General features: G+C 43.0%; 1 protein-coding gene across 10 annotated transcripts in view; it reads left to right on the forward strand.

Moving 5' to 3' along the window:
* Window positions 1–22,752, forward strand: part of TRAPPC9 (trafficking protein particle complex subunit 9) — a 582,880-nt gene that overhangs the window by 60,113 nt on the left and 500,015 nt on the right. For 7 of the 10 annotated variants that reach the window (XM_078071955.1, XM_078071953.1, XM_078071956.1 and 4 more), the window contains 3 exons: window positions 760–786; window positions 13,240–13,361; window positions 20,893–21,018. In XM_078071955.1, coding sequence (XP_077928081.1) covers window positions 760–786; window positions 13,240–13,361; window positions 20,893–21,018 — 275 coding nt within the window. The remainder of the gene's footprint in view (window positions 1–759; window positions 787–13,239; window positions 13,362–20,892; window positions 21,019–22,752) is intronic. The other 3 variants (XM_078071958.1, XM_078071959.1, XM_078071962.1) reach the window with 2 other exon arrangements.

Consider the following 22,752-nt stretch of genomic DNA (forward strand, 5'->3'; position numbering starts at 1 on the left):
TGTGAGTGAGATTTCAGGAGGATGGCGCTGAGTGTGAGCGTGAGATTTCAGGAGGATGGCGCTGAGTGTGAGCGTGAGATTTCAGGAGGATGGTGCTGAGTGTGAGTGAGATTTCAGGAGGATGGCGCTGAGTGTGAGCGTGAGATTTCAGGAGGATGGCGCTGAGTGTGAGATTTCAGGAGGATGGTGCTGAGTGTGAGTGAGATTTCAGGAGGATGGCGCTGAGTGTGAGCGTGAGATTTCAGGAGGATGGCGCTGAGTGTGAGCGTGAGATTTCAGGAGGATGGCGCTGAGTGTGAGCGTGAGATTTCAGGAGGATGGTGCTGAGTGTGAGCATGAGATTTCAGGGGGATGGCGCTGAGTTACTTGCAACAACTTTGCCCTCCATTCCAAGCTGTGGGCACATATTTGCACAAACAAATTATTATTCCTTTGTCAGTTGGCTTATCTGTGGGAATAAGAAATTCTCGTACTTGATTAAGGAGGTTGGGGGAGCATGCGCTTGGAGGGTGGGAGGGCAGGAGGCAAGGCCCTCCACAGTTTGTGCAGGGTATGACTAATGGCAGCTGTTCTATTTTGTCTCCTAAAGCAAAAAGGCACTGAACTTGTGACATACTCTTACTCAGAATTGCTCTCCTGATCAGATAGAAGTGTCTCAGAATTTACAAGGCGATGTGAATCATGAAATGTGATTAGTAGTTGTCTTTAAAAGTAGTTTTGTTTTCCAAATAAAAGACCATAATCTGTTCTTTCTTCCAGGGGCACAAGAAGTTCTCATTGATCCAGGTACATGATCTATGTGCTTAGTTTCTTTTGGTTCTTTTTTTAAGTGCTTGTTTCATGGTGTGAATGATTGGTTAAAATTTCTGGATTGTGATCTTTGGAACATTCTGATTTAAGTAACTTTAAATCAGAACTGTTAAAAACCTGATTATGGTTTGGTCCTTGTTTGATGGGGCACCCTATTGATTTATGTTGTCTGTTGAAGAGGGGAATTCTTCCTCCAGCATGGTTAAGTGAATGATTTGCAATGATTTAAAATTCTTTGAATGCATTGAGCATGCTTGTCCAGTTAATTTTGAATTTATTCATAGTAATGACTTTGCCCTGATTTTGTGGTTTGTGCCCTCTCAACATGAACTTCAATTCTTGATTGCATTTTGTATATGTGTTCTTAACAGAGAAAGAAATTTTGTGTGTTTTACAGAGGTGGGTTTTCCTTTCTTAATTTCTGTTAATTAATATAGCAAAATCTCTTTTATTGCGGTGCCTAATTATTTCATAATGAGCTCTATTATTTTCTGGGTTAATTAGAATCAATGATAAAAGGTAAATAAAAAGAAATGAAACATTTTCTTCTTTTGAAGAATAGAAATCAGATAGTCATGTAAATAAATGCTTTGTGACCAATGCATTTACGTTAATTTCATTGTGTATCTCCGTTCTGAAATGAAATTGCTTCAGGTTTGCAGGTTTTTGTTTTAACATCTGTGTTGAATCCTTCTTTTAGACTGATGTTTCGTGATAGTTTCTTTCTTTCTTTTTTTTAAAATTTAAGAAATTTTTTCCCCTTAGTTTATTGAGATATAATTGACATACAATGGTGCTGGTTTCCTATTAGGGTTTATGGAAGGTATAGAGAAAGGAAGACAGATGGCTTTATTTTGTTTTCAGGGGACCTGAGTTGGTGATGAGAAAATAATTTGGGGATGGGCTGAAGAACTGAATGACACCCCCCCACCAGCTGAAAGAGATGAACAATTAAATCAATGTTGGATGCATTGGTATTTGGTCAATAGAAGTTGCTGAGCCCAATCTGGCTAGTTATGCCTGATGGAAAGTACTGAATTTTAGTGTGTCGACCACTACTTTCAGGAGAATTAGTTGTTTACACCAAGTAGAAGTAGCTTTGAGCTATCAGAAAACCAGTCATTTATTGAGATAAAAAAAGAATACATCTTTTTTATTTCTGAAACTTTTCAAAATAAGGTTGAATGGAGATGAAACTGAGTTTAACGTACTGGGGGTAGAAGGGGTGGTCTCTGGGCTTTGTTACATGGGAATGTGTGGGGATCCTGCTGTAGAGGTTGAAGCTGGCAGGAGAGAACCTGGAAATCAGCACTAGGTGTTTGAGGGCATCTTCTGCAGCCGTGCCAAATTAGAGGAACATGGCCCTGATCGTTGTTCCCGAGGGAGAGCAAGTAGAACACGGAGGTTCTGCTCTCCCCCCTACCTTCCGGTTCCTGCCACTTGTGCCTTCTGGCCTCTGCTTATGGGGCCTTTGGTGCCAGGGCTGACCACAGCCTCTTCCTCACTCACTAAGGTCTGATCTTTCAGGCCGTAGTCTTGAGGGAGTTCAGAGCAAGTCTCCCCAAACTGTGCCTCTTTGGCATGTGGACTCTTTTGAGCTGAAGGCAGTTGAAACTCTGTGGGATCAAGAGAAACTTTTGTCCCTCCGCTAGCTACCTAGAAGAATCTCAATTTGGTATCTTTCCCAGAATAAGAGTTATTACTGGAGATTAATTTTATCTGAATGACCCATCGGTATAGCAGGGCGCATAACTAATTACCAAACATGTGCTTTTCCTTTTATTGCCCTGTGAATTGTGCTCCTCTCTCTTAAAACCCTAGGCCTATCCCATTCCTTAGCTCAGGATGGCATAGATCCCTCATTTTACCTGTCTTTGTACCTCTCATGTATGTGGGGTTCCCAAATGTATGAAATTAAATGTGATTTTATGGTTAATTTGTCTCATGTCAATTTAATTCTTAGACCAGCCAAAAGAACCGTTGAAAGGTAGAGGAAAATTTTTCCTATGCAATAGTTTCTTTTCTGCTGTTTAAACCCTGGCAAATGGGTTGGTAGGGAATCACTTCACAACTCCGAGGAGCAATGTGGTATGATTCTCCTTAGTCTCTAAATCTGAACAGTGAACGTTCTCTTCAAGGTTATAAAATTGTTCAGCTCCCTAGAAAACCCATCCACATGAAGTTATGACAGAATTGCATCACTTCCATTTTATTTTTGAAATTTAAATGGATATACTATTCAAAACGACGTGTTTCAGAATTTTTTTTTCTTGCCCGGTTTTCCTACAACTATTTCGAAGGCCAGAAGGGAAAGAGTTTGACAGTCTTGACAGTCTTTGGATGCTTGCTCCGAAGTTTATTATAAGAACCAAGCTTCTCCTCTAGTCATTTCTAGCTTTAGGCTTCTGAGCCCTTGATCAGCATTTGAAGTAGAATGCTTCGTGGGGTCAAATTGCTTTATTTCTTGTCACTTCTGAATATGTCCTGTCCATTCAGCAACTGTTTCAAGTGAAATGATTTTTTGGCCGATTTCAGTTAATTCAAATTTGCTTTCCCTTTTTTATGTTGAGGGGATTTTCTTCTGCCTATAATAAAAATAAGCAATTTGTGCTTACTGTGTGAAGGCACTGTTCTAAGGAGCTTTTTTCTTAAACAGCTTTAATATAATCTACCCCTTTAAAGTACACAATTCTGTGGCTTTTACTATATTCCCAGATTTGTGCATACATCACCACAGTGAGTCTTAGGGCATTTTATCACCCCAGCAGCAAGTCCTGTGCCCCTTAGCAGTCACTCCCCACTTAGTCCCAGGCAGTCACTCATCTGTCTTTGTGGATTTGCCTGTTCTCAACACTTCATGTAAATGGAACCATACAACAATGTGACTGTTTTCACTTAACAATGTTTTCAAGGTTCATCCGTGTTGTAGTATGAATCAATACTACTTTTCTTTTTACTGCTGGTAATACTATTTTGTATGAATAGACCGCTTTTTGTTTACCCATTCATCAGTTGATGGGCATTTGGGTTGTTTCCACTTTTTGGCTATCATCAGTAATGGTACTATGAACATTCAACATACAAGTGTTTGTGTGGACGTATGTTTTCAGTTCTCTTATGCATAAGCCTAGTAAATAGAAGTGCTTGGTCATAGGGTGACACAGTGTTTAACTTTTTGAGGAACTGCCAGATTGTTTTCCAAAGTGGTTGTACCATTTCATATTCTCATTGGGGTGTATGAGACTTCCAGTTTCCCTACATCCTCGCCAACACCTGTTTTTATCCTTTTGAGCGTAGTCATTGTAGTGAGTGTGAAGTGGTATCTCGTTGTAGTTGTGTTTCGCCTTTCCCTTACGGCTAATGATGCTGAGCATCTTTTCATTGTGCTTATTGCTATTTGTATATTTTCTGTGGAAAAATGTCTATTCAGATCCTTTACAAACCATTTTTTACTTGAGTTATTTGTCTTTTTGTTACTGACTTGTAACAGATCTTTTTATATTCTGGATATAGCTCCCTTATCCGATACATGATTTTAAAAAATTTCCTCTTATTCTGTGTGTTGTCTTTTTACTTTCTTGATATTGACCTTTGAAGCAGAGATGTTTTAAATTTTGTTGAAGTCCAGTTTATCTGTGTTTTCTTTGTTGCTTGTGCTTTTGGTGTCATATCTAAGATACAAGGTGTTGTATATAAACTTTCCATATAAAGCAACTTAATCCTTACAAAAATTTTAGGAAGTAGGTCCTAGTTTATAGATGAGGAATTTGAGATGCAGAAACGTTCACTGACTTGCTCAAGGTCACAGCTAGTAAGTGGTGATGTGGGAATTCAGACTCAGGAGTTTGTCTCCAGCATCTGTCTTCATAACCACCATATTCTGTTCCTTTCTATAGGAATCATTTATTAAAAACTCTTTGCCTATTTGATTTCTTACTATGTGTTTTTTTTTCTTCATTGGGACCTCATCTCTTTATTTAGCATGCAGAGGTCAGTGTAGGTTTATTTAGGTCTAAGGTAGGTGGAAGCTTTGCTATTAATGAATTTCTGCGTTACTCACCTTCCAGTAATGATTGTTGCTAATTGACCTAAGAAAGTCATGCTTAAGGCTTTTCTGTTCATCACACTAAAAGTAGAGTCATGACTACAGAACATTCAAAGAAAGCATTTGGTTGATTTCATTTTGCTAACCAATGAAATAAAAAACCCGGTTTTGAAATAGATTGTAAGTCTCCCAGATTAAGGTCATGGTCTTCCTTACATCCGTCTTGTTTGCTTACAGTGTCCAGCTAGTGCCTTTTGTCCAGCAGATCAGTTAGAACACGGTGATCATGGATCATCATCTGGAGTAACAGAATTCTGACAACAGTATCTGTTGTTTGTTTCACAAGGGAAAAGATAATATAGAAATACTTCTCAGATCTATTTTAAAAGCTTGGAACTTTGAGAAGAGTTCCACAAACCATACAAAGCTATTTTCACTAATTTTAGATCTATCCTAGACATTTTATGGTTACATAGCAGAGTAAATTCATTAACTAGACTTGACAAGAGAAGTGTAATATTGATTATCTTAATTCAAATATTCTGCTTTGGTTAAAGTAATTAGTGCTGTGAGTAAACAAAAATAAGCTTGCATTTGTATGCGACATGGGGATAGACTTCCTCTCTATTTCTATCTGTTTTTTGGGAACATTTTTGTAGCTTTTCAGCAATGTTCTAACTTTAGAATTCTATTTTAAAAATCGTCACTTTGTCTAGTGCAGTTTGTGCTGAGTTTAACCTGTCTTAGGCTCAGAATTTCACTGTTTCCTAGGTAAAGATTTTCCTCTCATTATACTGAGTTAGTGTCAGAATTACAGGAATTGTGATTTCTTTTTTTTTTTAAAGATTTTATTCATTTATTTGATGGAGAGAGACACAGCGAGAGAGGGAACACAAGCAGGGGGAGTGGGAGAGGGAGAAGCAGGCTTCCTACAGAGCAGGGAGCCCGATGTGGGGCTTGATCCCAGGACCCTGGATCATGACCTGAGCCGAAGGCAGACACTTAACGACTGAGCCACCCAGGCACCCCAGGGAATTGTGATTTCTAGGTCTTTCCTCTCCATATATTTGAAGTTGGCTATCAAATATGATTTTCTTTCATTTTTTGAGTTTTCAAAATTATTCAATTAGAATTTTTGAAAATTAATTTGTTTTAATATGTTGTATAAATCTCCCTAGAAACTTCATGTGTGTGCTATTTAATTTGCAAATATTTGTAAATTCCCCAAATTTCCATCTGTTATTGATTTCTAATATAATTCTGTTGCAGTTAGAGATCATACTCTGTGTGATTTTAGTTCATTTAAATTTACTGAGATATATTTTATGATCTAGCATGTTATCTGTCCTGGAGAATGTTCCATGTATGCTTGAGAAGAATGTGTATTCTGCTCTTATTGGGTGGAGTGCTCTAGATGTCTGCTAGTCCTTTTTTTTAAAGATTTTATTTATTTGACACAGAGAGAGAGAGGGAGAGAGAGAGCACAAGCAGGGGGAGCGGCAGGCAGGGGAGAAGCAGGCTCCCTGCTGAGCAAACAGCCCGATGCGGGGCTTGATCCCAGGACTCCGGGATCATGACCTGAGCCGAAGGCAGCTGCCCAACCGACTGAGCCACCCAGGCGCCCCACAGATGTCTGCTAGTTCTACTTGTTGAAGTCTCCTGTTCTTATTTTATTTCTGCTATAGGATTTTTACCTTGCTGCCTCCAACTTCCTTTAGCTTGCTTAAAAATCACAACTCCTTCAGTATTTCTTCCTGAGTCAATGTCTAATTCTTCTGAAGATATATCTCCAGTCTTATTCCCGGGTTTTAATTTTTTCAGGGGAAAGGAATTAGACCCTCATGCAAGACTTGGTTCATTATGAAGGGTCTGACAGCTGTCATGCTGTCGCTTTTATCACCATGCCCCCGTGGTGGCCTTTCCGGAGCACTGTGTACTGCTGTGACACCACATTCCCAGCGCCCGACCCAGCGGCCGGCTTCTTGGAGGAACACCTGGGGGTTATGAGTGGAAGAATGACCATTCTGTTTGGGGCTCATGATCTTAGTCTGTAATTTGTCTTTTCTAATTTCATTTATATTCCCAAATGTGTATGTTTCAGTGCTCTTATATTTGCAAAAACACGTGCTATTTTTAAAATTAAGATGTTTTTAGGATTTATGTATATATGTATTTTCAAATAATCTCTATGCCCAGTGTGGGGCTTGAAATCATGACCCTGAGATCAAGAGTTGCATGTTCTACTCACTGAGTCCGCCAGGTGCCCCCACATTCTGTTTTTAATAGACTTGTTCTATGATTGAGTTTACCAGAATTCTAATTTTTTTATCTTTTGATTTTGAAACAACTTAAAACGTCCAAAAAATTCAAGTTTCCAGAATGGTGCCAAGAACTCTGGTATACTCCTCATCCAGATTTCCCTTGATTATCATTTGCTTTATTATTTGAACTCTGTGTGTTTATGTACAGTTCTTAGGGCCATTGGAGAGTAAGTTGCAGACCCGATGCCCCTGCCCTGAGTCCCTACGTGTGTATTTCCTAAGAACAAGATCATTTATATACCAAAACGTAGTAAGTTGATTAAAATCAGGAAATTTAAAACTGACAGGATACCTTTATCGACTCAATTCTACTAACTGTCCCCGTACAGCAGTTCTATTTCTAGAGCCAGGATCCAGCTCAGGATCACACATTGCATTTAGTTTCCACATCATTTAGTAATATTTAATCTGGTATAGTTTTTCAGCTTTTCAGTGTCTTTTGTGATACTGATATTTTTGAAGAATACCAACCATTTATTTTATAGAATATTCCGCAGTTTGGGTTTGCTTGAGGTTGCTTCATGATTATGACATTATGCATGTTGCTATGGGGGGGGACACAGAATAAGTGATGTTGGGTCTTTATTGCATTATATCAGGAAACGCGTGAGGTTGGTTCGTCCCGTTATTGGCCGTCACTTTGATTGTTGGCTGCAGTGGAGTTGGCTAGGTTTTCCAGTGTAAAGTTAACTATATTCCTTTTTGTAATTAATAAGTACTTTGTGGGAAAATACTTTGAAACCATGTAAATATCCTGTTTTTCATCAAACTTTTACCTACTAGATCTGGCATTCACTGAAGATTTTTACCTGAGTCAGTTGATGGTTGCCAAAAGGTGATGGTCTAACTTCATCATTACTTATCCATCTACTGGTTAGCATTCTCATACAAGTAAGAGCTTTCCCGTCCTTCTCTCAGTTCCTCCCTCCCTCCCTCCTGTCTGTCCATCCAGCCAGCCAGCCAGCCAGCCAGCCGTCCCTCATTACTGTGGACTTATGGATCTTTATTTAGTGGGTTCTAATCCATTGCTTTCATTCTTTATTTTGCAGCCCATTGGCTAGATTTGGTCAGTGGGAGCCCTTCAAGCTGGCTCTTGTATCCTTTGATATGGTCCTCATCAGTTTTTGAGCCTTTCTTTACGTTCTGGATGGAGATATTTATGTTCGTTTTGTACTTTCCCTGCCCCAGCTTTGAAATCAGACATCCCTCTCCAGTGTTCTAGTTCCTTTTGTTGGCAAATGGTATTTAGAAACCAAAATCAGGCACTGGACATGCCATTGCTTGTAGGCCTTTTGAGAAGTGCATAGTGTTATCTAGAGTTCATACTCTCCTATCTCTAATTCCAGTCCAAAACCTGAGGGGTCGTTCCACTCTTTCCCTGTGTTATATTTATATCTTCCTTCTCTAGCAGTGAGAAGTCTGGCTCCCGGTATTGTCAATATATTTACTCATTTTCTTAGTCCTACAGTATATATAGAAAGTAGTTTCAGAATTACCAAGCAATGTCCCTATAGAAACAAACCTTTAAGTAGAGTGTAAGAGTTGTGTGTGCTCTTTCTGTCTTTATACCGAGGATAAATATACAAGGTGCCATGATCAGAAGTTGATTGGGTTTGTCCTTTAATCCTTCCTGTCAAGGTAATTATGCTATTTATTTGAAATGTAGTTAGGCTCATTTGTTTCTGTTTGTATGCCATTATAGGGTTCCCCTATCTTTCTTCCTTCCTCCCTCTCTCCATCCCTCTCACCTCCCTCTCTCCTTCCTTCCTTCCTTCCAACATGAAAATGGTTCCCAGAGTCAAAACTATACAAAAGGTTATTCCCAGAGAAGGGTCACTGCCTCTCTTACCCCTCTCACCTCATTCCTATCTACCTTTGCAGGAGACTAGTCTCATCTGTTCCTGGTTTTTCACTCTGGTGGGGTTGTTCGTTTGCTTGTTTGTTGTTGAAGAAAACCAGACAGATGTTCTTATTTCTATTTCTTGTGCAAAAGGTGGCATATTACACACGTTCTTTTATATTTGGCTTTTTTTGTTCTGCCATGTCTGCCAGCATATCCTGGAGACCGATCCCTGTCAGGTCATGGGGACCTTCCCCACCCGTTGCACAAGTGTGTAGCACGCCTGTGCATGTATGTGCCCCGTTCTGTTCACCAGTCTTCTCATGGACATTCTGCTTTCCAGTCGTTTGTAGTTACAAATGCTGCCCCAGTGAAGAACCTCATACATGTGTATTTCTGTGTTATTGGCGTTGGGTCTTCAGCATAAATTCCTAGAAATGGAGTTCCTGGGTCCAAAGGTTAAAAAAATATGTAGACACACTTTCATTAGGTTTTACCACCTTTCTCTCCATAGAGGTCACAGGAGCCATGCCCGAGGGTGCCTTTTCTCTCCAGATTTGTTAACAGCTCGTTGCTGTGCTTTTACATTTGACCAACTAGATACACCGTAGGTGACATTCCACAGCTCTCTAATTGGCGAGGGCCATCTTTATAGTTCCCTTTTGCAAATTATCTGCTCATATCTTTTGCTCATTTTGTTCTGTTGGATTTTAGCTTTTTCTCAATTTTTATGACCTCATTATATATTAGAGCTCTTAGCCCTTTGTGATATATATTGCAAATACTTTCTCTCAGATCGTCATTTATGTTTTAGCTTTGTTTGTGGTATTTTTGCTGTATTTTTACATAATTGAATTTATCAGTTTTTAAAATTGCATTTGGATTTGCATCATAGTTAGAGAGCCTTTCCCTATATCCAGGTTTTAGAGGAATTCACCCATGTTACTTGAACTTCTTTTCTGGTTTTCTGTTTTACATGTAGATCCTAGAGCATTTGGAGTTGATTCTTGTGTTTGGTGTGAGGTATGGGTCCGTATGGGTCTGTTCTGAGCTTTTTCCAAATGGCCATCCCAGTGTCTCAGTACCATTCATCAAAAACTCCCGCTCTGCCCTGGTGTTCGAGGCGCTCAGGCTCACGTCCTGACCTGTCGGCAGCGCTGTCTCTTTGCTGGCCGTCTGCAGACGGCGTGAGGAGCACCCATGTCGCAGGTGCTGGTTTTTCAGTAGGACAGTGGATGTGAGTGAGCCAGTGGGGGGCCGGCCTGCCCACTGCTGCTGGACTCACCGCCACACCATGGGTGCCTGCCTTCTCTGAGCCCTGTTGCTGCTCTTCTCTCTCACGGTTTGTCTCTCTCCTGCCTCGTCTGTCTCTGCTTTATGCCCTCTTACTTCTGCTTTGTTTTATCTCTGTGTGCGTTGCCTTTCCAGTTTTGTGCTTTGGATGCCATCTTGCACATAAGACGACCCTGTAACTCTCTCCCTGGCTCTTGAATGAATGAATGATTGTTGGATGGATGCCTGAGAACCGTTGTGATGATGTTGTTTTCTGAACTTTCCCCCCCACTTCTTCTTTTCTTTTCTTTTCTTTCTTTATTTATTTATTTGAGAGAGAGAGAGAGAGAGAGAGAGAGAGAGAGAGAAACAGCATGAGACGGGATAGGGTCAGAGGGAGAAGCAGGCTTCCCGCTGAGCCGGGAGCCCGATGTGGGACTCGATCCCAGGACTCCGGGATCATGACCTGAGCCGAAGGCAGACGCTTAACCAACTGAGCCACCCAGGCACCCCCCCCCTTCTTCTTAACTATGTCCTCTCTTTTCCTTTCCTCCTGCCTGGCCGTCAGCCTTCCTGTTTCATTGATTTTTCCTCTTTGTAGACTCAGGCCGTGGTCCTGATGACTCCTTGTTTCATTGGTTCACACTAACATTACACGGAGGCCGTCAACACTTTGTACATGTCAAGAAAGATTGAATCTATTGCATACTAGTTTTTTAGAGCTTGTTCTTCTTCTTTTTTTTTTTTTTAAAGATTTTATTTATTTGACAGACACACAGCGAGAGAAGGAACACAAGCAGGGGGAGCGGGAGAGGGAGAAGCAGGCTTTCTGCAGAGCAGGGAGCCCGATGCGGGGCTCGATCCCAGGACCCTGGGATCATGACCTGAGTAGAAGGCAGACGCTTAACGACTGAGCCACCCAGGTGCCCCAGAGCTTTTTTTTCTTTTATCGAATGAAATGAAATCACTGTGACCCTTAGTGGTAAGCTCTCTCCTGAGCTCTGCTGTTGTTAGTTTCCGACACATTGCGTTGTTCTGGGTTGTTGCCCGTGGAGTTCCCCCAGCATCAATACTGGTGTTTAATTAATCCTTAAATGAACCCTCGTTATCATTGGTGCCATTTCTTTAAAAGTGGAGGGGGCATTTGCTCCTCGATCGCATACTGTTTGGAGGAGAGGAGGTACCATGAAGAATGAAGGACCCACCTCACTCTGGCCCCTGTTGTTTCCCTTCCTTTCTTCAAGGGAAAAGAGTAAAAGTCAGTGATATAAAGATAAATTGTTGGAGCCTATTAGATAAATCAAAACTGCCTATACACTTACTAAATATTCTTTTAGCCAGAAACAAATGTATTAATGCATGAAAAACACACAAAGCATAATATTATGTACGATGGTGAAAAACGTAGGCCCAAGTTTGAATCCTACTTTGGAGTCACTAGCTCTGCAATTCTGAAAACTAACAAAGAATATTTAGCCTCCCCAGGCCTTCTTTCCTCACCTGCAGGAATGAGGTACACTGGGAGCCTCCCTCACAGTGTGGCTGGGGGCTGTGAGGGAGAGCATGGGAGGAAGTCCTTAGCACACATGCTGAGTCCTTCTGCGTGCAAAATCATGTATCTTGGGCTCTGCTGGTGTTGTAAGCACTCCGTGTAAACCCTCACTGCTCTGAAGGGATGCCTTGTGGCTTGGAGATGGAATTCTCAGTTCTGTAAGGATTGTGTCATTGGGCCTTGATGATTTGAATCTGTTCTTTAAAAAGGTATACATTTTAGGTTTTTCAAGCATGCTCTTTTCTCTTATTATTTATAGTTCTATCCTCTCATCCCTTGCTGTGATTTTCACAGAATCTGGAGGAAACAAGATCCCAAGCCACCTGCCTCTTAATGGTTCCCTGCTGTCCTTCTTCTTCCCTAGCTGGAGGAGGGTTTTGTGCAGGAGCCTCTTTCTCTTTCCCTTTTCTTGGAGTCTCTCTGTCCGTTTGCCCATCTGCCACCTGTCCATCTGTCTGTCTATCCACTCATTCTTTTGTCTTGTTCCCCAAAGTATTTAAGGCAGCTTACGGAATAACAGAATACCAAATAAGCAGGAGAGAATTGGGCCAAGATCAGAAGCGAGGGTAGGACTCGAGCTGACACGCGTGTTACGGGCGGTGAGATGCATGCCTGGGCCCCAGGGATTATAAGGATCGGCAGCAGCCTCATGCCTAAGCCCCCAGCAGGTGTCAGGAAGACGGGGTTTGTCTGAGAGATAAACAAGTGGCTTAGCAGGAGCCCAGCTTTTTCTGTTACTGAGGCTTAAGAGAGTATTTTTTGTGTTCTATGAAATAAAAAACCGTTTCATCTTTTTTTTTTTTTTCTGTCAGAGTTCCATGTGTAGTTGGTTATGTTCTGTAAATGGAGATTTCTCCAGAACTCTTCCCCACGTGAGTCTGATGGCCGGGGAATTCATCCATTCTGCTTAGTGACAGAGGTTGGCCAGAAATAGAAAATGGGAGCCGCAGACAGGATACTAGTGTTTGTCAGTTATATTTCTTTAGTGCTGGACGATTTGGAAAACACTTTCATGTAGTTTATCTTCGTTTGAGGACGCGTGCGGCCTCCTGCTAGCACTCAGCTTAGAGCCGCAAGGTAACGCGCGCCGACTGTGTCGTCTTCAAGATGGCAAAGCTAGTTATTATGGACACGTTACTTTTATATAATGCATCCCATGTTCTTTAATAAAAGGCTTCAATAAGGAGGAAAACTTACTCTGAGTTAATTATCATTTAATGCAGTGCTTTGATGGTAAGACAGGGGACATATAAGCTAGAAGAATTTAAAAACGGCTTCATTATTTAAACTGGGGGGGGGGGAAGTATTTAAGTTTTATCCTATTTGTGCCCTTCTTTCAAACAAACAAAGAAGACAGAAAAAGCCAAAGATTATCTCTTTTCTTCCTTTTGGTTTGCAGGTGCCCTCACGACCAATGGCATAAATCCTGACACCAGTGCTGAAATCGGACGTGCTAAGAACTGTCTTAGTCCTGAGGACATAATTGACAAGTATAAGGAGGCCATTTCCTATTACAGCAAGGTGATTTTACTGCTTCGTAAACCCCTTACCTAATTGTGTTGTTCTAACCAGGAGTTCCTGGTTTACACCGTGAAATACTATAGTATCTCCCAATTATTTGGTTCTGTAAGTATTCGTGTATTATACCCTAATGCATAATACTGTATACCTAAAAGTATTTTTTATTTCTGATTCAAAATAATGTATATTTAATTTGATATTTGGAGAAGGGGGAAAAAGACTATCATAACCCCACTACTCAGAGATAGTCATTTTAACCCTTTAGTATCATTTTCTGGTTGTTTGGTCAACGCATATTGCCGATATCATAAAACATGGCGAGCGTTCGGTGCTCACTGCGTGGAGCCCTGTGGTTCTGATTTGGCGCATCATGTGTTCCTCTGTGTAGTTAAATCTTCCATGACGTGCGTTTTAATGCTGTGCCTAGCATCCCATCTTCTAGATGCACCGTTCTTGTTACTCTGGATTTAAAAAAAATTTAAATTTCAAATATCCTTTCTGAAATGCTGAGGACGAGAACTCCAGCTGTGCAGGAGTGAGGCAGCAGGGGCAGGTGGGGGCCCCCGCCTCCCCCGCCCTTACTTCTTAGACTGACGAGTGTGCACAGTCTGGTACGTATCTCATGACCGTCGGGCCCGTGAAGCATACGTGTGGATGTGTTTCTCTTATTTAGGAAAATGCGGCTGTCCCACGCGTGTCGTTCGGCCGCTTGCTTCCTTGCCTCAGAGGTACCGCGTGGGTGTCCTCCCACTGCAGGCGGCTGCCCTCGTGCAGATAGGGTGGGCAGCCCTCTAACGCGTGGAGGTGGTCATTTATTATTTATTCATGCACGCCTCCCGTGAGAGACTGCCGTGAGCCCAGCTCGGGGAGTGGCAGCACCTGGAGCGACATGACGTGCCTGCTCCCGCAGAGCCCACAGCTTGTGAGGTTTGCTTCATCATCATCCTCGGGTGGATACTCAGGCTTGCTCACTTCCCACTGCTAGAAAAACAGTGCTTCAGTGAACATCTTTGTACATACATTCTTGTGTTCTTTTTTTTTTTTAAGATTTTATTTATTTATTTGACAGAAAGAGAGAGAGAGACACACGAGAGAGGGAACACAAGCAGGGGGAGTGGGGGAGGGAGAAGCAGGCTTCCCGCTGAGCAGGGAGCCCGATGCGGGGCTCGATCCCAGGACCCTGGGATCATGACCTGAGCCGAAGGCAGACGCCTAACGACTGAGCCACCCAGGCACCCCATTGTGTTCTTTTTTTTTAAAGATTTTCTTTATTTGAGGGAGAGTGAGCATGGGGTGGGGGAGGAGCAGAGGGAGGGGGAGGAGCAGAGGGAGAGGAAGATAGAGAGAGAGGGGGCAGGGGCAGAGGGAGAGAGAGAATCCTCAAGCGGACTCTGCGCTGAGCACGGAGCCCGACACGGGGCTCGATCTCAGGACCCTGAGATCATGACCTGAGCTGAAACCCAGAATTAGATCCTCAACTGACTGAGCCACCCAGGTGCCCCTATTCTCGTGTTCTTTTTTTTTTTAAGATTTTATTTATTTGACACAGAGAGAGATAGCACAAGCAGAGGGAGCGGCAGGCAGAGGGAGAGGGAGAAGCAGGCTCTCCGCTGAGCAGGGAGCCCGATGCGGGGCTCGATCCCAGGACTCTGGGATTGTGACCTGAGCCGAAGGCAGCCGCTTAACTGACTGAGCCACCCAGGTGCCCCTATTCTCGTGTTCTTGTCTGATTATTCCTTTAGTTAAGATCTCTGGGAATTTAATCACTGAACGTGATGTTTACATTTATCATAAATTGCTTTCAAGTTACTCCTCAATTCCTTCCCCAACAGGGAATGAAAAGGGGAAAAGGGGTAGAATTATTTGTTTAACCAGTTCTCCATTACTGAATATTATGTCATTTCAGTTTTCCTTCCCACAATGGTAAACAGAGATCTTATAAATGCCCCAATAGAGAAATCTTTTTGGACTTTTTTTTTTTTTTTTTAAAGATTTTATTTATTTATCTGAGAGAGAGAATGGGAGACAGAGAGCGTGAGAGGGGGAGGATCAGAGGGAGAAGCAGACTCCCCGCCGAGCAGGGAGCCTGATGTGGGACTTGATCCCGGGACTCCAGGATCATGACCCGAGCTGAAGGCAGTTGCTTAACCAACTGAGCCACCCAGGCGCCCTGGGACTTTTTTTTTTTTTTTTTTAAAGATTTTATTTATTTGACAGAGAGGGAGAGAGCACAAGCAGAGGGAGCGGCAGAGACAGAGGGAGAAGCAGGCTTCCCGCCGAGCAAGAAGCCCGATGCAGGGCTCGATCCCAGGACCCTGGGCTCATGACCTGAGCTGAAGGCAGACGCCTAACAACTGAGCCATCCAGGCATCCCTGATTTTTTTTTTTTTTTAAGGGAACAGTCCCTAGAAGTGGACTTGAGTCAGAGCAAACATGGTATTTTTAGAGTTTACTTATATATTGCCATATTGTCCTTCAAGAAGGTTAACAGTCTGCTGTCTCACAAACACTAGCTATTAGGATATTTGCCACTATAATGGGCAAAGTAACTTTTCATTGTTTCTGTTTGCATTTGATTACCAGTGAGATGCTGAGCATTTTTCACTTGTTACCATTTACATTGCTTACATGAATTACCCATTTGTGTCCTTTGCATACATTTAAGGTGGGGTGTTTTTCTTGTTGCTTTTTTATAATTCTTTGTATATTATGGATATCAGGTTCTTACCTTTCATCAGTGTCTATTACAAATCTGTTTCCTAATGTTGCTTGCCTTTAATTTTGCTCATGAGGTTTTCTTTTTGTTTGTGGTCAAAACATGTTTTTATATAGTAAATCTTTTCCTTATGGGTTTTACCTTCAGTATTATGCTTAGAAACGCCTTGACAATAGAATAAAACTCCTTTCCTCAGTTTTTTTAAATCTCTGAAATAAGGATGATGATAGTACCTTTCTCAAAGGGATACAGTGAGGATCACTGCAGAGTGAAGTACATGGAAAATATTGTATTAGCTGTTGTTAGCATTTTATTTATTTATTTATTTATTTATTTATTTATTTAAAAAAGATTTTATTTATTTGAGAGAGAGAGAGGGAGGGAGAGCAGAGAGAGAGAGAGCAGAGAGGGAGAAGCAGGCTCCCCACTGAGCAAGGAGCCTGATGCAGGGCTTGATCCCAGGACCCTGGGACCATGACCTGAGCCGAAGGCAGATGCTTAATGACTGAGCCACCCAGGCATCCCTGCGTTTTATTTATTTTTTAAATAATTAATTAATTAATGAGAGAGAGAGAGCATGTGCCCAAGTGCCCATGAGCAGGGGCAGGGAGAGAATCCCAAGCAGACTCTGTGCTGAGTGCGGAGTCTGATGTTGAGCCTGTTTGCTTGTCCCTAAGACTGTGACTTGAGCCGAAAGGAAGTGTCTGATGCTTCATCGACTGAGCCACCCAGGCGCCCCCATTGTTAGCATTTTTAAAACATTTAGCTCCTTACCTATAGCTTATTATGACACAGCAATATTATTTATTTTTTCCAGGTTACTATCTGATTGTTCTACCATGACTTATTGAATTCATACCTTTTCTCTCTGATTTGAAATCCTACTTATCCATATTTTGGAGTCTAATTCTGACCTTTTTATTCCTTTCTATGAATTTCTTTTCTTAGTCTAGCATCATGATATTTTATTTCCTGTAGTTTATTTAATATATGATAGTATGTCTTCTTTTCTTTAAAATTCCTTCCTCTGATCCCAGATTTTCTTGGCTAGTAATTTGACTTTATTATTCCTAAAGAATTCTGGAATATTTTGTTCAAGTTACAAAAAAAAAAAAAAACCAGATTGAAATTTTCATGGGGCTTGCAATAAGTTTTGAATTATTTTTAGGAGAACTTATATCTTTACAAAATTACTTTTCTCTATAGAATATGTTAACATCTCTGCATTTGCACATCTTATTTTAAGTCCTGCAATACAGTTGCGGTTGTCTTCATCAAGAACGTGAGTGTTGTTTTTAAGTTTATTTCTAGTTATTGTATGTGTTTTTGCTAATTTTGTAGATGAGATTTTTTGCCATTATATTTTTGAACTGCTAATAGCTGATACGTAGAAAGGCAGATTGAAGTTTTAATATTCATTTTGTAACTGGTTAGTTAAAAATGGTAGGTATTAAGTACTTTTTCCAGAGTCCTTTCTTATCTGTGTTTTCAGTTGTTTCCAAGATTATCAAAGTGACCATAGCTAAGTTCTGTCATTGGGCAGACAGATGGAGAGAAGTCATGTGGCTTCTAGCAGTTTAGTGGCTTCCTTTGGACTGGAGGAGTTAGGGCAGGGAAAGAGGCTCTGGACGTGCACAGGAACCAGGCTCTCCTGCCTCAGTGGCACAGCCCGATGGGCATGGCAGGTGGGTGCCACCTCACCAGCCAGGGCTCACTGAGAGTTACTGGTTGCCTGTAGCTCTGTGTCAGTCAGGACTCGAGACTTGTCTGCCACGGGCGCAGCAGGGGCGTCAGGTGGCCGTGGGTGATGAGTTTTCCAGTCTGAGAGTGGAAAGAGCAGACCGAGCTGGGTTTGAGTCTCTCCTCCCGTGTCTCAGGCTGTCTGACTTCAGTCCAGCTGTGTGCTCTCTTTCAGCCCAGGTTTCTTTTCTCTCGAATGGTGACATGCAGGCCTGCTGCATCGAGCTTTTAATCAGGGTAAACGATTTGTATATATTAATGCCTACTCCAGTGGCAGGCTCATTCGTATTGCTCAATAAAGAATTGGTCATTGTCTCTCCTTCCCTGGTTGAGTACGTGTTCAACAAAACGTCTGGGAGAAACCAGCTCCTCGTATTGTGTACGCGACGCAAGGACAGCAAATGGATGTCTTGCCTGTCTCTCTGGCTGTATTTTTTTTTTTTTAGATTTTATTTATTTATTTGACAGAGAGATACACAACGAGAGAGGAAACACAAGCAGGGGAGTGGGAGAGGGAGAAGCAGGCTTCCCGCTGAGCAGGGAGCCCAATGCAGGGCTTGATCCTAGGACCCTGGGAGCATGACCTGAGCTGAAGGCAGACGCTTAACGACTGAGCCACCCAGACGCCCTCTCTGGCTGTATTTTTTTTCGTTTGCTTCATTTACCTCTTTGCTCCTTTTCTTTCCTCTTTTACATCCTCCACCACCATGAAGTGACAATAGTCCAAGAATATTTGTGCACTTCCCAGATCTGAGTGTATTTGATTCATACACACACACACACACACACACACACACACACACTCATCAGGCTACCTCCCACTCACCGAGGGAGAAGCACCGCCTTTGGTTTTCATTCATTGCGAGTGATTGCAAAATCTCTTAAGCAGACTCTTGGTGGCTTCATGAATGATTTTTTATTGGATAAGGAAATTCTCTCATATTAGAAGAGATGACTGGAGACATAGACCTTCTGCCGAGATAATGGTGTTGGAAGGAACCGTAGAGAACATATGGCCCCATACCTTTCCATAGCTGAGATACTAAAGCCCAGAGAGGTTAAGTGACTCTATCAAAGTCACACAGTGGCAGTATTTGGACCGGAAGCTAGGTCTTCTGTCTTCTTGTATACACAGATGAAAAGACAGCTGGATTGAGAGGCAGAGGACCCTCGCTTGAGTTACAGTGTCTGGGCAGAGGTCTCAATGTTCACCTGCCTTTAGCTATGTTCATGTGGCCTCTCCAGTGAAGGTCACCTCGTCCCTAATGGAATATTTCCACCTTAGTTTTGGAGTCAGACAGACCTGAGTTCAAATCCTGCCTCCACCAGTTACTAGCTTTGTAACCTTGGGCGAGAAACTTTACCTTTTTTCAGTCTCATTTTGGGACATAAATTAAGGGTAATATTTGTTTTAGGGTTTTTGTTTTAGAATTGAATGAGCTAATTCCCTCATTTATTCCTGAAATATTGGTTGTATGGTTCTGTGCGGAGACCTGTGCTGGTAGGTAATTACTAAGAACGGTGCTTGGTCCCTGTGCTTGTGTTCTGGGAAAATGCTTGTGGGAGACTAGGTATGTAGGTTGTTAGTAACTGTCCTTTCTTTTCCTAATCCCCGCTGATTGTGGATACCTTTCTACTAATGTATGAACAATTTTTTTATGATCGCAGTTTAAATCTCTTTGTAATATAATTAAAAATATGTAAATATAACGTAAAATATGTGACAAAATGGAGTTGACTTTTATTCTCACCTAAGTGGAGGTTTTAAGGGTTTTGAAGGAAAAGAAGTTATTTAATTTCAGTGGAATAAAGTCCTTATGTTTGTTGTTGTTGTTAAATGGTCTATAAAAATTGGTAGATCTCTGACTTCAGAGTTGGTAGTTAGGGAGGTATAGTTTCTTTTCATAAGTGTGTCTGATAATTGTTGTATATATCACAAATTATGGACATGTCACATATTTAAAAAGAGGGGAACACAGAGGCCTACCCTTCCCAGCACAGCGATTTCTTTGTCTGCCTTATAGAGATAACTTTAGTAAGAAGCGTGAGCGATTCTACCTTTGCTTCTTCATAATTGGGAAACGGGCGGGTAGGCCTGCCAGCCCTTCAGGGCTCTCAGCACACACTGGCTGATGGAATGTGGTGACTCCCAATGTTTGATGCCCGCGAAGAGTATTGGTGAGGGAACCTCCTTACCCTCGGGCGCTCATGTACAGGGACTCACCTCTGTACATGCAAGTTTTTTCAGATACTTCAACTGAAAATCACTCCAGCTCAGGATACTTAGGAAAAAAGATAAAACAGGTTAGGAACGGAAAAGAAAACAGGCAGAAGAACAGCGAGCATGCAGAGTTTTGCAGTGTAGCATCGGGCGGGGGACGGGCGCTGGAGAGAGGGCGCGGGGCCTGGGCCCGGGGTGCTCCGTAGCCTGCTCCAGGCTCCAGGCTCTGAGCCACACACGTGGCAGCTCTCCCGCTGGAAGCTGCCTTGGGCAGAGCTGTGAGCACTGGCGGTGAGGCTTGAGAGCACTCAGCCAATATCACTATCGAGTGCGGGGTGAAGGCCGGGGTGACTTTTCTGTCTCCTCTGTCTTTGTTTGTCCTCCATCTCGGGGCTGAGAAGCAGGACTAAGTCACTTGGAGAGAAAACCAGAAAGGCATGGGACACTTAAGTGCAGGGCACACAAGGATACAGGGAGCTAGAACGTTTGCTACAAAGTCAAATGGATTTACCACTTCAGCAGGTGTGAGAGAGCGTAACGGTGTTGCAGAGTACAGGAGATGCTAAGTGGAAATGGAGGGAGGTATCCTTTGACAATATTTTGAAATTTTGTAAAATATCCAGCTCTTGTGCATTTGTAGGCTCAATCCACCAACCTCTTCTGACCCATAACAGATGGACTTTCTCAAACACAAACCTCCATCCCCCCTGTCCCCATCGTGGGGTGTGCTGTCAGGTCCCTGAGCTTGGGGAAGTGCCCTGCGGGGTCCCGGAGTCCCCATAGTACGGCTTTCATGATACGACAGAGAATCTTTACTCTTGTTTTTGACGAGGCTCCTCCTTTCTACCGTACAGTACAAGAACGCCGGAGTGATTGAGTTAGAAGCGTGTGTCAAGGCTGTGCGTGTCCTCGCCATTCAGAAGCGGAGCATGGAAGCCTCAGAGTTTCTCCAGAATGCCGTTTACATTAATCTTCGCCAGGTGGGTGTGCATCCTCCTGCTCGCGGAAGAGTTCGTGCAGCTCTTTGGAGCTTGTTGTCACGAACCCATCAGACTCTGCTGCGCTAGGATTCAGCGTGGCAGGTGCCAGCCCTGTGGCCAGAACTTGATGTCCTAATTAATGTCACTCCTTGTTCTACTTCTTCACATTATGATACTTTACTTTCAAAATCCCTCATTTTCTGTCCTTAAAATTGTTTCTTGATTGGAGAAACCACTTTGCCTCTTGCCAGCTCTGCGCCCTTGAAGCAGCTCTGCGCCTCTTGCCTCACTCTTGTCACTTGGGACGTGACGGCCATTTGTCACCCTGGGTGGGTCGTTGGGTTTCTGGAACGTGAAGTCTGTTTTACAGCTCATGTTGCACAGTAAGCACTCAACAAATGCTACTCAGTCTGCATCTGGATAGGATTTTACTAAAGCAAAATCATTAGAACTCTTAGTTGTAGGTTGCTAATGCAAAATCACGAAGCTGCTGGTCTAGAAAGCTTTGAGACGTTTGGCTAATTACTGTAACTTGGATTTTTATGGACGGGGCAACCAAGTCTCACAAGTTCAGCAGCTTGCTTGAGGGTCCGTGGCTGGGGGAGGAACACAGGCAACTGTAACAGCAAAGCTGTTTGCCGAGCACAGGCTGTGCTGGGGGGGGGGAGAAGGCAGGTTCCGCCTTCCGCGAGCTGACAGGTTCGTGGTAAAGCTAGACCTTCGGCGGTGGGGTGCGTGAGAAAAGGGGGCTGGGGAGCAAGTGGCACATGGACTGAAGCTAGTTCGGTGGTGGTGGAGGGTGTGGGGTCCGGGGCTGTCTGAGGCAGTGAGGTTCAAGCTGGGATGGGAAGGATGGATAGGAGATAGCCAGGAGAGGAGGAGGTGGGACCCGAGCGTTCCAGGAAGATGGCTCAGCAGGAGCGAGTCTGAAATCAGAGAGAGCACATTCCCTGGAAGGAGCCGGACCATGTGGAGACAGCCTGGAGCAGGAGCGTGAGAGAGGGGGCCCGAGTCAGAGCTGGAGGTCTTGTTGGCCAGGGGAAGGGTTTGCAGTTTATTCTAAGCACAGTAGGTTTTAGAGGAAAGGCCTTATAAGCACGGGAATGATACGATCCCATTTGTCTCGAGTAGGGAGGAGTGATGTGGGGGTCGGGTGGGCAGTACGGATGCTTCCACCTGAGTGTGGGACTGCCGAAGGGAGAGAGGGAGCGGACGGTACACACATGTGGGTGGTACCAAGGGAACGACGGGGGACTGCGGGGGAGGGTCAGCTGGACCGCCGCCAGGCTCTGGCTCGGTGCTGCTCGTCCTGTGCTCCGAGGGGAAGCTGCGGAGGACGCTTGGGGGAGAGGTGATAGGTTCAGTGGTGGCTGTAGTGAAAGGCCTGTTGGATATGTGGGCCTGGGGCTCAGGCAAGAGGAAGGGTAGTGGCTGGGAGAGGGGAGAGAGACTAGAGTCATTTTATGTTGTGAACACAAAAAATATGAGTAAGAAGACGCTCAGGCTTCTGCATCCAGATTTAATACATTTTAATACTTTGCCATATTGACTAGAGATTCTTAGTTTTCAAAATAGGAATAAATAGAAACAAAATTGGAGCTAATGAACGTCTTTGGGTTGGTGTGTATCCTTCTACTTTTTTTGATACCTCCTATGTTATAGCCATAATCTATAAAATGATAAATATTTTAGCATACACTTAAGCACAGGGGCTCTGGCTTTACTCCCTTGGGC

Source organism: Halichoerus grypus, chromosome 5, assembly GCF_964656455.1.
Source record: "Halichoerus grypus chromosome 5, mHalGry1.hap1.1, whole genome shotgun sequence".
NCBI lineage: Eukaryota > Metazoa > Chordata > Mammalia > Carnivora > Phocidae > Halichoerus > Halichoerus grypus.